General features: G+C 46.3%; 1 protein-coding gene across 1 annotated transcript in view; it reads left to right on the forward strand.

Moving 5' to 3' along the window:
* Positions 1–9,366, forward strand: part of PTPRS (protein tyrosine phosphatase, receptor type, S) — a 98,543-nt gene extending 89,177 nt beyond the window's left edge. The window contains exons 19-28 of the mRNA XM_010562231.1: positions 994–1,169; positions 1,746–1,865; positions 1,996–2,150; positions 4,172–4,457; positions 4,949–5,127; positions 6,057–6,183; positions 6,263–6,388; positions 7,430–7,584; positions 8,294–8,429; positions 8,998–9,366. Of these exons, the coding sequence (XP_010560533.1) occupies positions 994–1,169; positions 1,746–1,865; positions 1,996–2,150; positions 4,172–4,457; positions 4,949–5,127; positions 6,057–6,183; positions 6,263–6,388; positions 7,430–7,584; positions 8,294–8,429; positions 8,998–9,066 (1,529 nt within the window). The 3' untranslated portion in view covers positions 9,067–9,366. The remainder of the gene's footprint in view (positions 1–993; positions 1,170–1,745; positions 1,866–1,995; positions 2,151–4,171; positions 4,458–4,948; positions 5,128–6,056; positions 6,184–6,262; positions 6,389–7,429; positions 7,585–8,293; positions 8,430–8,997) is intronic.
* The last annotated feature ends 4,872 nt before the right edge of the window (positions 9,367–14,238 follow it).

Here is a 14,238-nt window from a genome sequence, read left to right on the forward strand (position 1 = left end):
ATTGCACCTCGCCAACAGAAGAAGCAATGTCTATTGCTACAGCAGGATGAGGACTAGCAACCCAATTTCATATTGGTACTGCTCCCCACCCTTGGCTCCCCCTCGAGACAGGAGTTAAGCGTTCTGTACAGAGTTAATCATAGGTTAGCAGAAACCTGCCAACCTTGCCAGCCGCTCTGCTGTAATTAGGAATGGGCCAAATCGCCAAACAGTGCAGATCCTCCGTGCCAATCTGAGGCTCTCTAAAGCTGAACCTGAACATCAGTGCTTGCCAATGTCCATTTTAACTTCAGAGCAGTTTTCTCCTGCCATGTCCCAGTCACCCTCTTCACTCTGGCAGTACGTCCTGCCACTCATACGAAACCCCTCAAGCAAAGATACAGGCGAGCAGCTGTAACTCAATAGCCTGTAACTCATGCGAACAGAAAAAAACCCCACTCGTAAAAATGACAGTGGACAATTTAAAGCAAGTCAAAGCCTGTAATTTCAAAGCCTTTACTGGCTGAATCAAGCCTGGTTTTATTCCTTACTTTGTCCAGCTGTAGCTCACTGCCTGGGATTAGACTATGGACTGTGCAGTGCATTGACCAGGTGCATTTGCTGCCCAGACTCTGGGTGTTCTGAGACAAGGACTTGGTTTTGTCCTGTTTGAGACCAGCGAAGCAAGAACCCTAGGCCAGGACTTTTTCTCCTGGTACCAACACCAGTAGGAAGACCATGGTTTCAAGGCTTGATATTCGGTCTCTTTAATATCTTTTGCAAGAAGTTATTTGTCTCCCTGCAATGCAGACCTTCGAGGCAGGAACTTCAGCTGGGAAAAACTTGCAAAGAGCCTGTTACTCCCAGCTGTGATTCTAACCCACCAAGCCATGAAGGCTCTGGTGTTTTTCAGGGGAATTATTTCTAACAACATTCCTGCAAAGATGTCCTCATGCTTCCAACTATATAAAGTCCTGCGCAATTCACTAACTTGCTTTTGCTGATTTAATACAGGAATTGTGGGCAGTGATTACATTAATGCCAACTACATTGATGGCTATCGGAAGCAGAATGCCTACATTGCCACGCAGGGGCCTCTGCCAGAGACCTTTGGAGACTTTTGGAGGATGGTGTGGGAGCAGCGTTCAGCTACTATTGTTATGATGACTAAGCTGGAGGAGAAATCACGGGTAAGATGCATGAGAAGGATGACTAGTTAGTCATAATCCTGGGGGATTGGAGGGTAGGGTTGGGGAACAGCAAATCCCTTTGATCTGCAGCCCACATTTATGTCAGTGGGGGATTTCTGCCTGCTTTGCCAGCACCCTGAAAGTTCAGTGATTCATTGCTTTTAAAAAAACAAACCACTCGCCCTGGAAAGTGGAGCCTCCTTTGCAGCTCCAAGAGAAGAGGACACTCAATCCCATTCCATGCTTTGTAGGTCTGTCTCAGAGTTAATCACGTGGCAAGTTTCACATTCAGTTCTCTTGTTTAACAAGCCCCAGTACATTCACTCTAATCTTCAGTATCATTCCAGTCTATTGTCTACATGATTGATGCGGTGCATCAAAGCCTGTGCTTAGTCAGTAGGAGCTTTTCAGGCCGGGTCCGTCCCTGTTGTGGTGCTCTGGAAGGATGTTTCTTGCACCTTCCCTCCCCTTTGCGACCTGGCCAGTTTCACCTGTAACATCACGGCAGTTCTGGAATGAGCTTCCCCTGCAGCGTAGGGTTTGTTCCAGCATTGAGCAATACCTCCTGTCTTCCAGATAAAGTGTGACCAGTACTGGCCGGGCCGAGGTACAGACACCTATGGAATGATTCAAGTGACGTTACTCGATACAATTGAATTGGCCACATTCTGCGTTCGAACGTTCTCCCTTCATAAGGTAAGTTTTTTTCCCACTCCTGTTTTTCCCCCAGAGATGGGCTACGGCACAGTCTCCGTACACAGCACTGGCAGGGTATGGCGGTGTGCTGGTACCTTACATTACTCTTGGTGCTCTTTTGTCTTTGCAGAATGGCTCCAGTGAGAAGCGAGAGGTCCGCCAGTTCCAGTTCACAGCATGGCCTGACCACGGTGTACCCGAGTACCCCACCCCATTCCTGGCTTTTCTGAGACGGGTGAAAACCTGCAACCCCCCTGATGCTGGTCCGATTGTGGTGCACTGCAGGTACTGGTCTGCTTCACCTAACTCTTGCATGGGGCCATCCGTAAGGGAGGCAGAAGTTCAGAAGGATGTTGATTTGCACCTAGGAGACATGTACAGTCTCCTAGCGAGTACCTAGCAGGGGAAAGCTGTCCTGTGAAGTGGATTCCCAGACAGCATCTGAGGAGGATACTTGGGGTTTTCATTAAGCGCAGAATTTCCTGAGGCGAGTGGTTTAGTTTGCACCAAATCACTCAGATCTTGTTAGCGATGGGAAGTGCCCCGTGCTGCACTGGTGTCTGGTTCTGTGTGTAGAGGTTGTTTCTTGTCACAGTGGGAAAGGAGGAAGATCGAGTGCGACCTAGGAAGCTGCTTGGTGTTGCTGCATCGGGTGTTTGGGAGACAGAGCTGCCTCAGCTGTCAAAGGGAGAGCTGACAGTGATTGAAAGGGGAGGGTTTTTTTGAGTGCTGCAGCCATTCTGATAATGACAAACTGAAGGCCCCTATAGGCAGGTAGTGTTCCCTAATTCAATTTACAACCCAAGGAGGAACGCTCACAGCCTCAACTTAGATAAATCCCTGTGTTCCTCCGGAGGGAGTGGAGGAGCCTGCAGGTTACTCGGGACTGAGGAAAGACATCTGAATTTTACAGGCTGCTGGGGGAAGCTACTCCTGCCTCTCGTAGAGGATGCCATTTAAACAGTCTTTGTAAGCGGGCAACTTATCGCTAACCTTGCAGATGGCAATTGTTGTGCACCTCTCAGAAAATGAATAAAGAGAGCTGTCAGCTCACAATGTGCAGGAACTGGCTCCCAGATCAGCTGCTCAATTCTTGCCAAAGCTCGAGTCACCTGCTTGGTTCAGGTGTTAGGCAGTCTAATTAACAGAGATCAAGGGGCTTTATGAAAAAAGGGGCTGCACTGGAATAGTAAAAGGAAACCTTTATTAGCAGTGGCAAATGCATAGACCCACAGAGCCCTGCTGATTCACAAATGCCATTACACACAAGTTTGATGTTACCTTGACGCACAAAAACATTTAGGAAAAGAGGTGACGCATGTTACTCATTACAACATCAGTAGTTTCTCAGCTGCTGAAAGATCTGAGCGATTAAACATGCTTTTTAAGCCCTTAGATCGTGCCAGCCTTTTGTTCAAGCCTAGACCCCCCTACCTACAATTGTCATAATGGCGTGTCTGCCAGGAGAGCTCCCGTCCTGGGGATGTCACAGATGAAGAGGCAGGAGAAATGGGGCAGATCGGTATGGAGGGGCAATAGGCATGTCACCAGAGGCAAGTTTTCATCTTCCATCCTGTCCTCAGGCGACATAAGACCAAACTTGGGTTTGGGAAGTTTTTGTTAAACTGAGCTGAACAAAGCAAACCTCTGCATGTTGCAAACTCTTTGGGGCTAAGCCTGAGTACTTCCCTGTACGGACCAGCACAGAAGATGAGAGGACCTTTCCCTCTGCTGGCTCTGATCTGGCAGCCTCTCCCTGCTCTTGCGGCAGCACTGGCCCAGGTGGGGTTCAGATAAACAGCTTTTTTTTTTAGGTTCCAGTGCAGGCTTTACTGGCCCCAGTGCAGCACTGTGCTTGTGCACTAGAGTGACTCGGAGCAGCCGTGACTTTGGTGTCACCACTGTCCTCCACTACATGCTGTACAACTGTCCAAACCCTCCAACACAGTATTTTTAAACTATGTCAAGAGCAACACACTGAGGTGAGTGGGCAGGAGCAATCACCAGCACCAGTTCCATTAGGCAAGTTCCTTTAATACAACAAAATTCATGGAACGGCTGGACCCACACATTTGGCTGGTTTGCCAGGGTTTCCTTTGCCTCAGTCCAAAAGCTGTGTTCACAAGGCCACGGTTCCTTCCCTGAGTGCATTTGTTGTTCTCTCTCTGCCTTGTGCGTCTGTTTCTACCTTGTGTTCACTGCTGTTTGTGGCAGTGGAAAGATCCTCACTCGTGGGTGGCCTTCTGGAATGTCTTTCTTCAGTGGCAGAATAGTCCATTGCTTCATTTTTTCCCTTTTCTTTCCAGTGCGGGCGTTGGACGGACCGGCTGCTTCATTGTGATCGACGCCATGCTAGAGAGGATAAAACATGAGAAGACAGTGGACATTTATGGGCACGTCACCCTCATGAGGTCACAGCGCAACTACATGGTACAGACAGAAGACCAGTACAGCTTTATACACGATGCCTTGCTTGAGGCTGTTGCTTGTGGCAACACAGAGGTCCCAGCTAGGAACCTCTACACCTACATCCAGAAACTGGCACAGATTGAAGTCGGAGAGCACGTGACAGGCATGGAGCTGGAGTTCAAGGTAATGCTAGATGCTTCAATGGGGACAGTAGTCACTGGGGAAGGCTCTGTATTCCTCACAGGAGCTTTGTTCTGCTGGCACTCATGCATAGCAGACAGGGAGCCTTTATAAGGCTGATGGGAACTTTTTGGTTCCATGTTAGAGAAGTAATTACTTTTCTGACTTAGGCTGCAGCCGTTCCCAGGGGAGACCTACCTTCACTGCAGGAGGCTTGCCTGGTCATTTCAAATAGAGATTGAATTTGCTCCCTCCTTAGATTGGGTTTTTAAACACTTCCCCCCACCCCCACCCCCAAAAGTTTTGCTTAGGGAAGGGTCTCAGATTCTGTCCCCACCCCAAACGAAAAAAAAAAGAGGGCTTACCAACCAGAACAATGTGGTGGAACAGTGGCACATGGAGGGCAAGTTAAGTGGGCTGGCATAGGGCTCAAACAAAAAAAACAAACAAAAAACAAGCTGAACAAATGGTTGTGACTCTGCTTTTGCCTTCAGCGACTTGCCAACTCCAAAGCCCACACCTCCAGGTTCATCAGCGCCAACCTCCCATGCAACAAATTCAAGAATCGCCTTGTCAACATCATGCCATATGAGACCACGCGAGTCTGCCTTCAGCCCATCAGAGGAGTGGAAGGGTCAGACTACATCAATGCCAGCTTTATTGATGGCTACAGGTAAATGGCACCTTGCTGTCCTGCTGCGGTCAGGGAGTTTTCTGTGTATAAGCCCAAGGATGCAGAAGTACTAAGGGCTGGACTAAGTCTTAACATGAGTAGTCTTGTTCTGTCCCAACACCTAGGTATACCCACACGCAGTGGTGCAGTGCTAGAGGTAAATTCCCTCTTACTGACGGCCAGCAACCCACATAGGCTCAAATATGGCCCTTCTGATAAGCTTTATTCTCTGTGGTCTTAAAATTACTTATTCCCTAAAGCAAACCAAACCCTTTGCCAGCTGCAGGTCCTAAACATAGGGTGTCAGTGAGGGGTGGATTTTGCTGTTGGGAGGTTTCTAAAAACAGATTAGCCTTTTTATTACTTTTGTGATTTGGGGATGTTGCAATTCTGACAGCTTCCCACAGGCAATACATGCCATGTGTTCCAGCCCTAGGAGTTGCAGCCCTCCACTGGTGTGCTCTGAGTCCACCAGCTAAATCTGAGCCCTAACTGAGGGAACAAAGCAACCCCATGTGCACATTTCCTCACTTCCAGATGTGTGCAGCAGTCCTGGCACTGGGGTTAGGGCATCTCCATGCCTGGCAGTTGAATTCTTGGTGCTACTCAGGCCCAGAAAAGATGGATTCTAGTTCCAGGAATCCAGCATGCAGCATGTTACACCTTTCCATATAGGGCATCATGCTAGAGTAATCTAGATTTACCCCTTGGAAACAATATTTACAGAAAGCTTCACCAGTGGCTTTTTTTTTTGTCATTAGCACCAAAGCCACCTCCTGCCCCTTTAGACCTTGTACTGTTCTAGTTCTTCTGCAGCATTTCCATTTGTTCTCCTATGCTCTAGCCTTTGTGTGCATTTCCCAAAGCTTCTGCCCAAGGAATTCTCCACCCCGTCTTGACCCACCCCTTGTGTTTGGGTTCTCTTTCAGACAACAGAAGGCGTACATTGCTACTCAAGGGCCACTGGCAGAGACCACTGAAGATTTCTGGCGGATGCTATGGGAGAACAACTCCACCATTGTCGTGATGTTGACTAAGCTTCGCGAGATGGGTCGGGTAAGTCTGTGCTAAAGAGAAGCATGAGGAGAAGCCTGCAGCACAAGGGCTAACAGAGACCTTTCTTTCCCCTTGGCAGGAAAAGTGCCATCAGTACTGGCCAGCAGAGCGCTCTGCCCGGTACCAGTACTTTGTAGTAGATCCCATGGCTGAATACAACATGCCTCAATACATCCTGCGAGAATTCAAGGTCACCGATGCCAGGGTAAGTGCTGCACAATGTGCAGTGTGTGCTTGCGAGGGTTATAGCTGGGTGGCTTACCAAAAACAAGGGAGTTTGGTGTGTTTTGGCTCCCTAAGAAAGACTGAGGTGTAAACACTTTCTCTGTGAAAGTCTGGGATTAGCATCATTGGAGGAGAGCTTACTTGTGATGAGGAACAGAACACACAAACACAGATTGTACTTGAATATATCTTACAAATTGAAAGTAGTTTTCTAACCTCTGCTCACTAATCACAGTAGTGAGTTCCTTTGTTAGAGATGTACCCAGCTCTTGGTTTTACTTGCAGCTTATTTGAGATGAAAGGAAAAAATAGTATCTCCCCACAGCTAATAAAAACACGGACTTGCAAAGGATACTCTGCACCCTACAGAAAATGTACACTTCTCCTCTGGCTTTAAGAGGAGCCACTGTTACTCATAGTCAAAGGGGCACATTCACTCAAATAATCCTAGATTCAGTGTCAGATTTCTCATCTGAAGGAACATTTCAGTACCTTCTGAAATTTGTTTAGCAAATGTAACCCTCATTCTCAAAGTAGTCTCTCTGGCTTTTGAGGTTGCTGGTATTACAGAACCTGATAATTCTATTTGCAAGGTTGAGAAGGAGGATTGCCTCATCAGTCCTGGTAGAACAAGATTTATCTTCCTGTCAGCTGTAATTCTGACACTACAGCAACTCTTTTTCAAGATTGATAGAGAGGCCATAACCTCACCTTCAATGTTCCTTTGCTGAAGACTCCATCTGTGCAGTCTTTGCAGTGGTCAGGGCTTTCAGCACACCTGCCAGGAGTATAGATGGGTACTGACAAGCTGACTCCAGAAATCTCAACTGCAACATGAGCAGCTTCATCATTATATATATATAAATTATACCTATTTTCACTTGATTATAACAAAGTTGGTTCAACTTTTTGTGCTCCTTAATGAACTAGCAACAAAATAAGGGGGGGGGGGGGTTACCTTTTGTATTCAGTACCACAAATACAGGCTGTTTTCAGTATTACTATTTATTTTCTCCCCCAGGACGGTCAGTCACGAACTGTTCGTCAGTTCCAGTTCACTGACTGGCCAGAACAAGGTGTGCCAAAATCAGGAGAAGGGTTTATCGATTTCATTGGACAGGTACATAAGACCAAGGAACAGTTTGGCCAGGATGGCCCCATCTCTGTCCACTGCAGGTAGGCACGTGCAAATGGAAACACCTAATTCAGCTGAGGATGCAAAAGAGCAGAAGGAATTAAAATCCTACAGCTACCTCCCTCCTTTCCCACCCTTTTTTTGCAGGCAGATTTCTTGGGGGTATCTGAAGGGGGGGGTGCTAAACACCGTTGCTTCTGCCAACCACACTTACCTCCCTTCAGCCCTGGGTGCTGCCCACAAGGCCCCTGACCCTTTGTATCTAGGGGAGAGGTATGAAATGCTGCTACTCTGAAGGAGATGGGAACCACAGTGTTAATATTTGACCTGCAGAATTAGAAGTATTTGTTACCAGCCTTAGCCCAGTTCCTCACCTCAAACACTGCTGCTTTGTGTTTGCTGGTAGTATGAATTGTACCTCCCTAGCCCTGGGCAGGAGAGGATAATGCATTCTTAAAATGATTTAATTTTAAAAGCACCTAATGTCACATATTGGTAATAATTTTCACACTGAATGCTGTTTACCACTACCCAAAGCTTTTTTTTTATTTATTTCACTTTCTCAGATATTTGTTTGGGTCACACACTCTGGCAGTTTTACTGTTTCCTACCTCCTGCAGGACTGACAGAGGTTCTCCAGTTGTAACGTGTTCATAACACATAGCTCTACCATACCTTAACCTCAAGCATTTAGAGAAGCAGTTGAACATTGTAACATACAGTTTGGTTTTTTTTCTCCCATTCCTGCAGTGCTGGCGTGGGTAGGACTGGAGTGTTTATCACATTGAGTATCGTCCTGGAAAGAATGCGTTATGAGGGTGTTGTAGATATTTTCCAGACAGTAAAGATGCTGCGAACACAACGACCTGCTATGGTGCAAACAGAGGTAAGGTGGAACGGGGAACCCATCTTCTGTCGCAGTTTAGAGGGCTGAGTAGCAAAGCACCACGGCTACAACCAATCCCTCAGCTGCCCTGGCTGAGTACAGCGTGCTTTTTGCCTTTCTAACCACTAGCAAAACCTTACCTGAAGATTACTCAGCAAGCCCAGGCTTCACTGCTGATTTTACCTCAGTCAGTCAGTCATTTAAAAAAAAACAAAAAAAACCCCAAAAAACAAAAACATTATTATAAAGTCTCTTAAAGACTTCATCCTGGTCTGCTAGCCTCAGTTCTTATCTCATCGTTGTCTGAGGTAAGGGGGACTCACTCACCTGCCTCTAAACATGGCCCACGCTGGCTGCAGAGCCAGAAGAGTTAGTGGTGGGATGACTGGTATCAACGAGATGCACAAACAATAAAGGGAATGGATTTCCTTTCTCAGTAGTTTGCAGCTCTTTGAGAATAAGAGTCTGCGCATGGTTCCTGCCCAAGTATGTGCTAGCTGGAAAGCAGGGCAGGGATCCTGAAGAGCTATTTAAAACCTCTGAAGCTGGTTCTCTTTACTGTTTGCAGGATGAATACCAGTTCTGTTACCAGGCAGCTCTGGAGTATCTGGGAAGTTTTGATCACTATGCAACATAAAAAGCCATCCGTTGTGCAGACTCTACCAACCACTTAAGTCCTGGAAGGCCTCTTTTGACCCAGGAGGAGTGCTTGAACTTACAAAACTGAATCAGAAGAAGTACCTTTTCATCTGGACAATGCATTGGGGAGCAGGGGGAAGGATTGAAAGGAACACCCCTTCAGGAACTCCGTGTTGTAACCTGGACCGTGAAGAGGCAGCTCAGGAGATTGCTGAAGGACTGCTTTAAGTGGTGAACTGCTCTTGTTACCTCAAGTGGTGTTCGCTGTGGAGGACGTATGGACATCATGAAACAGATCCAAAAGCTAAAACACACCTTGCGAAATGTTACTGCTGGAGAAGGGAAGGAAACCGACTTTGGTTACATCATTAGAGTTCAGTTTATTTACTAATATAGTTGGCAGTCTTTAAAGGAAGTCACTTGCAGAATTGAAGGTGTTCTGTAAAAGATAAGAAAAGGAACTAAATCTCAACACTTAGGCAAACTTAGGGTCAGGAGTTCTTCTAGCTGGAGTCTTAATAACCTCAGTATCAACATTGGGATGATTCTGGGCTGACAGGCACCTTGCAAAGAGCATTCACTGAATGCCCCTGCCACGCGAGAGGTTTTATAGCTCACATTTTGAATACTTGGAACATTCCTCATTTCTTCTAATTCCAAAACTTTATTTTTTAGGATATTTAAAATTATAGAGAAAGAGAGAGAGATAGAAAACCCAGACCTGGCTGTGCGATGTGGCCCCCTCCCCTCGCACACCGGTGGGACAGGCAGAGGTGGCAGCTCCCCTGGGCTGGGTTTGCTGACTGCTGGTTCTGTTCCCCCTTTTCAGCACATCCAGCTAACACAAAGGCATTAATTTGAGCAGTGGTGGGACACCCTCTAAAAAAAAAAAAGCAAGCGCTCCCTTTCCCATTCTCTTTGCACATTCACACAACCCCACTTCTGCTGCAAGCAGCTGTGCCACCCCACCAGTTCCTGCCGCAGAAGGCCAGGAGCATCTCTCTGAAAGGAGCCCAAGAAGCACCCTTAAGAAATTTATTTCCAATAGCCAACTGCTTCTTGCTGCCAACCCCTCACCTCTGAACACAGCGGCTCTCCGGGAGCGATGCAGAGAGACTCTCAGGACTGCCCCGGTACCACGTTCCACCAAGCTCGTTGGCACAGCTATGAACATGCCCTAGCTGTATAAATAACGGGGAAAGATCAAGTAAGATGCATTCAATGGCATATACTGTGAGTGGCTTTCTTTAAAGTATCGATGTAACTGTAACAAGTGACATTACCTTTTTTTTAAATAGTGTATTTTTTTCCTTTTTTTTAAAAAAAAAAGACAAAGAATATCAGTCAATGAATTTAAAAGAAAAATTTGCTTATTTGTTCATATTATGTTCAAAGACAGTCTATTTTTTCACTGTAGAAATGTTACGTGTAATGGCTGTGATATATAAAAATGCAGTGCAAATTGCTACTTCTACATATTGCTTTTCTACCATTTAAAAGGTTTAACTTGCTCATGTAAGAACAAAATGTCCTTTCTGGATTTTTTTTTTTTGGGTTCTTTTGTTTTAAATCGCAGACATATCACATGTCTCTGGAAGGGTGTGAGATTAGCAGGCAGGCCTAGACATGGTGGCAGTGCCAACCCACTCCCCTTCAGCTGTGGCCATGTTGCTCAGTCTTAACAGGGCCAGGGGTGAACTGGGAGACTAAACAATACCAGTGTCTTACGATGACTGAAGACAGAAAGATAGCGGATTTTGGAGCCATGACACACATCAGCGCGCACACAGGTATTCTAACATCAAAGGTGTATTGTAGGTAACGGCCCAAGTCTGTCCGTGTGCTGGGTTGTAGATATAACGCTCTTGCAAGTGTACGTGACAAGGAGTTTTCTTGCAGAAGTGCACAGAGGACAGCATGTCTTGGAAAAGATGCACTGCCCTGAACACTGCTTGCCTGTGACTTTTCCTTTTTTTATTTTTCTAGAAGGGGTAATCATGGCCATCAAGTGCTACCCAGAAGACCCCACAACAATCTATTTCCTGTCTTTAACTGAAAAAAAAAAACAAACCAACAAAGAAACAAAAGGCTTCTTCGAGATTTTACTTATTTGTGTGAAAGTTGCCCAAATTTCTAAGTATGTTGCAGCAAAATCTTACTGGACAAGTTGGGGGGAGGGGGGAGGTTTTTTTCTTTGTATGAGAGCAAAGTGCTGTTGCTTTCACACTGTTATTTCAAACTGAAACAGTAAGTGGTTTTCATACCACTGTGTATGTAGATATATTGACTTTGTATTAAAGGAAGATTGTCTGAAAGGCCTGACTGCAAACCTGTTTGTTGGTAGGAGCGGGCAACGAACGAAGCAGTTGCTCTGTGTAACACAGTGACTGCAAAAACCTTTTTCGCTGGTGCCCAGGGCCAGGTAGCAGGTTGCTCTCCCTCTGCTGTGCTTATGCTCCTTCTAAAAATAGGCCACCTTTACAAGCCAAACATGTGGTTGCAAAGAAACAAGCTCATTTGGAGAGCTTTTGGCCAAATAGCTGCAGCTGACACAGGCATAAACTTGCTGCCACTAGTTCAGCTAGAGCAATGTGGACTTTGGCATGAGCGTAGCCAGGACCATGGCCACGGGTGTGTGGGTTATGCCTACCTTGAGGTTTAAAACCTTTGGTGACCTCCATTTCTGCTGACTTCTCTGTGTTTCCTGTATGTGGGGCAGTAGCTTTGAAAGGAGCAGATCTCATCCCCTTCCCTGCTCAGTCTGGAGTCCAGGTGCCATCCTGGCTCAGGATGACAGCTCCAAGCCTGCAGGCAAGCAGTAAAAAAAAAAAAAAAAAAACAAAACCAAAACAAAAACCAACAAACTCAGTGAAGAAACAGACTTACTCAAAGCAGAAGGCAGCTAAAGCCAAAAGTCCCATTTGAAGCTCATGGCCACAGCAGATTGAGGTCTGCCTTGTTACGCTGCCGGAGGTTCCCACGTCTGCGTTGAAGGGAATAGTCCAGGAAGAGAGAGCAGCTCAGCTCCTCCGCTGCCTGGAAAAGCCCGTGCCTCGCGCTGCCATAACCTACGGCGCAACAGGGTGGCAATGCTGAAAGCAGAAAACTTAGCTGCCTTCTCAATGCCAACATGAGCTGCTTTAAAATCTTTGTCCACCCTGAACCAGAGCCTAATAAGCCAAACCATAGTCTTTCTTCAGCAGGTCTGTGCTAACAGTGGCTCCTACTCACATGTAGGCTCACCAGACTGAGGTTCCCACTCCATCCACATGAAGACAAATAAGAGCTGAGCAGGGAAAGGCTGGTGAGGACACAGGTTTTTGGAAGCAGCAGCAGGAGGATGATGGGAATATTCTGTATCAGGTATTTTTTCCCTCCCACTTACAGATGGGCTGTGCCACCACCAGCTTTTTGGCTTAAGCTTAAAGGGGGGCGGGGGGAAGGGGGAATAAAAAATGAGCAAGTTAGCATAGAACTGTGATCGAACATCAGGTGAGCTGCAAACCCAGGGAATTACATCACCTTCAAAATGTTGCTACTCCACATGATAGATGGAGCAGGTAGGGAGCCAAACAAACATCAAACAGCAACAACCCTGATGGCACAGGAAAAAAGGAGAAGGAAAAAAAAATCCCCTGGTTTATAATTATGTATGTGAGTACCTCCAGGCAGTTACATGAATAGTAATGACTTTTGACTTTTCATAATCTCCTGGATTCATAATTTGTAGTACTGAACTCTACAGATCAGCAGTACAACACAGGACAGACACCTTTCATCAACCTTGCATCAATCAATGTGTTGATTTTGATGATCCCTTTATTTTATCATTGAAGATTAGAAAGGAAAAACTGATTTTTCTTCTAAGCTCTGTTGATCAGCCTCCTCCCTACCTCCACCCTGTGCCTACCTGGTCTCCTGCATTCTCAGCAATGCTATTCCTGTCTCTGTGATGCTAATCACTCTCATCTCCGCTCTCCAGTCTCTTATTTTTGTTCTATTCTTTTTTGAGCTGGTGTGACCATCCCCCATGTTGAGATGCAAAACCCTTACAGAACAAAAATTCCACATGGACTACAGGAAGGTGAGTGACAAAGAGAATTGGAACAACAGCTGGGAACTAAGTAAATCTTTCAGAAAAAAAACCCCAACCAATACAGTAGGAAGCCAGTTAGAGAAGCAAACATAAAATGAAGTCTTCGCAGCACGAGAGTAAAGCTTACAAAAGCTGCAAAGACTTAAAATGACACTGAGTCCGCCTTCACACTACAGCAGTCATGATGGTCCTACAACAGCTCCTCGTGGAAGGTCAAGAAACACAAGCATCATTGCTAGGAAAACCCCATTACCATCTTTGCCTTCTGATTTCCATTGCATCACTCCACGCAAAACTTAGAAGATATTTAAGCCAAGTCTGTAGCAGCGGTAACAAACTTGGCTCCTTCCTGCTCCTCATAGCACAAGATCAGGAAGAACACATGGGGGGGAAGAGGCAGCAGAGCCCTCCCTCCTTAGCTGATGGACGCAGCGGGATGCTCCGGACAATGATTCTGGCACAGAAAAACCCATCGGAGGCATCCTGATTTGGCCATCCAGAGAAACCCCCGCTGACAAGGAAGAGAGCCAAGATGTCCACGGCCAATAAATACCTCTGTGGTTCCCTGCAGCCAGAACAGGTCGGGGACATCTGGTTTAGATGTACCACAGGTAACTAAAACAAGATGCTCGGTGGCCTGGGAGGAAAACACCACATCGCTCAGGGCCAGGCAAGGGCTGACTCAGACCATCAGAGCCAAACTGCGCTTTTAGATACCTAAAGATCACAGCAGAAAAGCCATAAAGGACCATAAGCAAAGAGCAGATACCACGTACAAGCTCCTAAGGACAAAGAGGGATAACAGAGGACCTGCAGAGACCTGATCTCGGCTCCACAAAAACCTCCTAGCTGGAACACTTGCTACTTTGACTTGGCTCAGTGTAATTCATACTGCAAAGCTTTTCACAGATTTGTTTTATCACAGAAGATAACCAGCAGGTTTTTATGCTCTCCATCTCTGCTTTAGACCAGGACACCCTCAGCCTCAGCAGAGGCACCACGAAGACATTCAGAAAACCTGCACGTAATAGTCCCATTGACGCAGCCTTTCACTGATGCTCATAAACTGCTGAA

Source organism: Haliaeetus leucocephalus, unplaced genomic scaffold, assembly GCF_000737465.1.
Source record: "Haliaeetus leucocephalus isolate CR32 unplaced genomic scaffold, Haliaeetus_leucocephalus-4.0 Scaffold157, whole genome shotgun sequence".
Classification (NCBI taxonomy): domain Eukaryota; kingdom Metazoa; phylum Chordata; class Aves; order Accipitriformes; family Accipitridae; genus Haliaeetus; species Haliaeetus leucocephalus.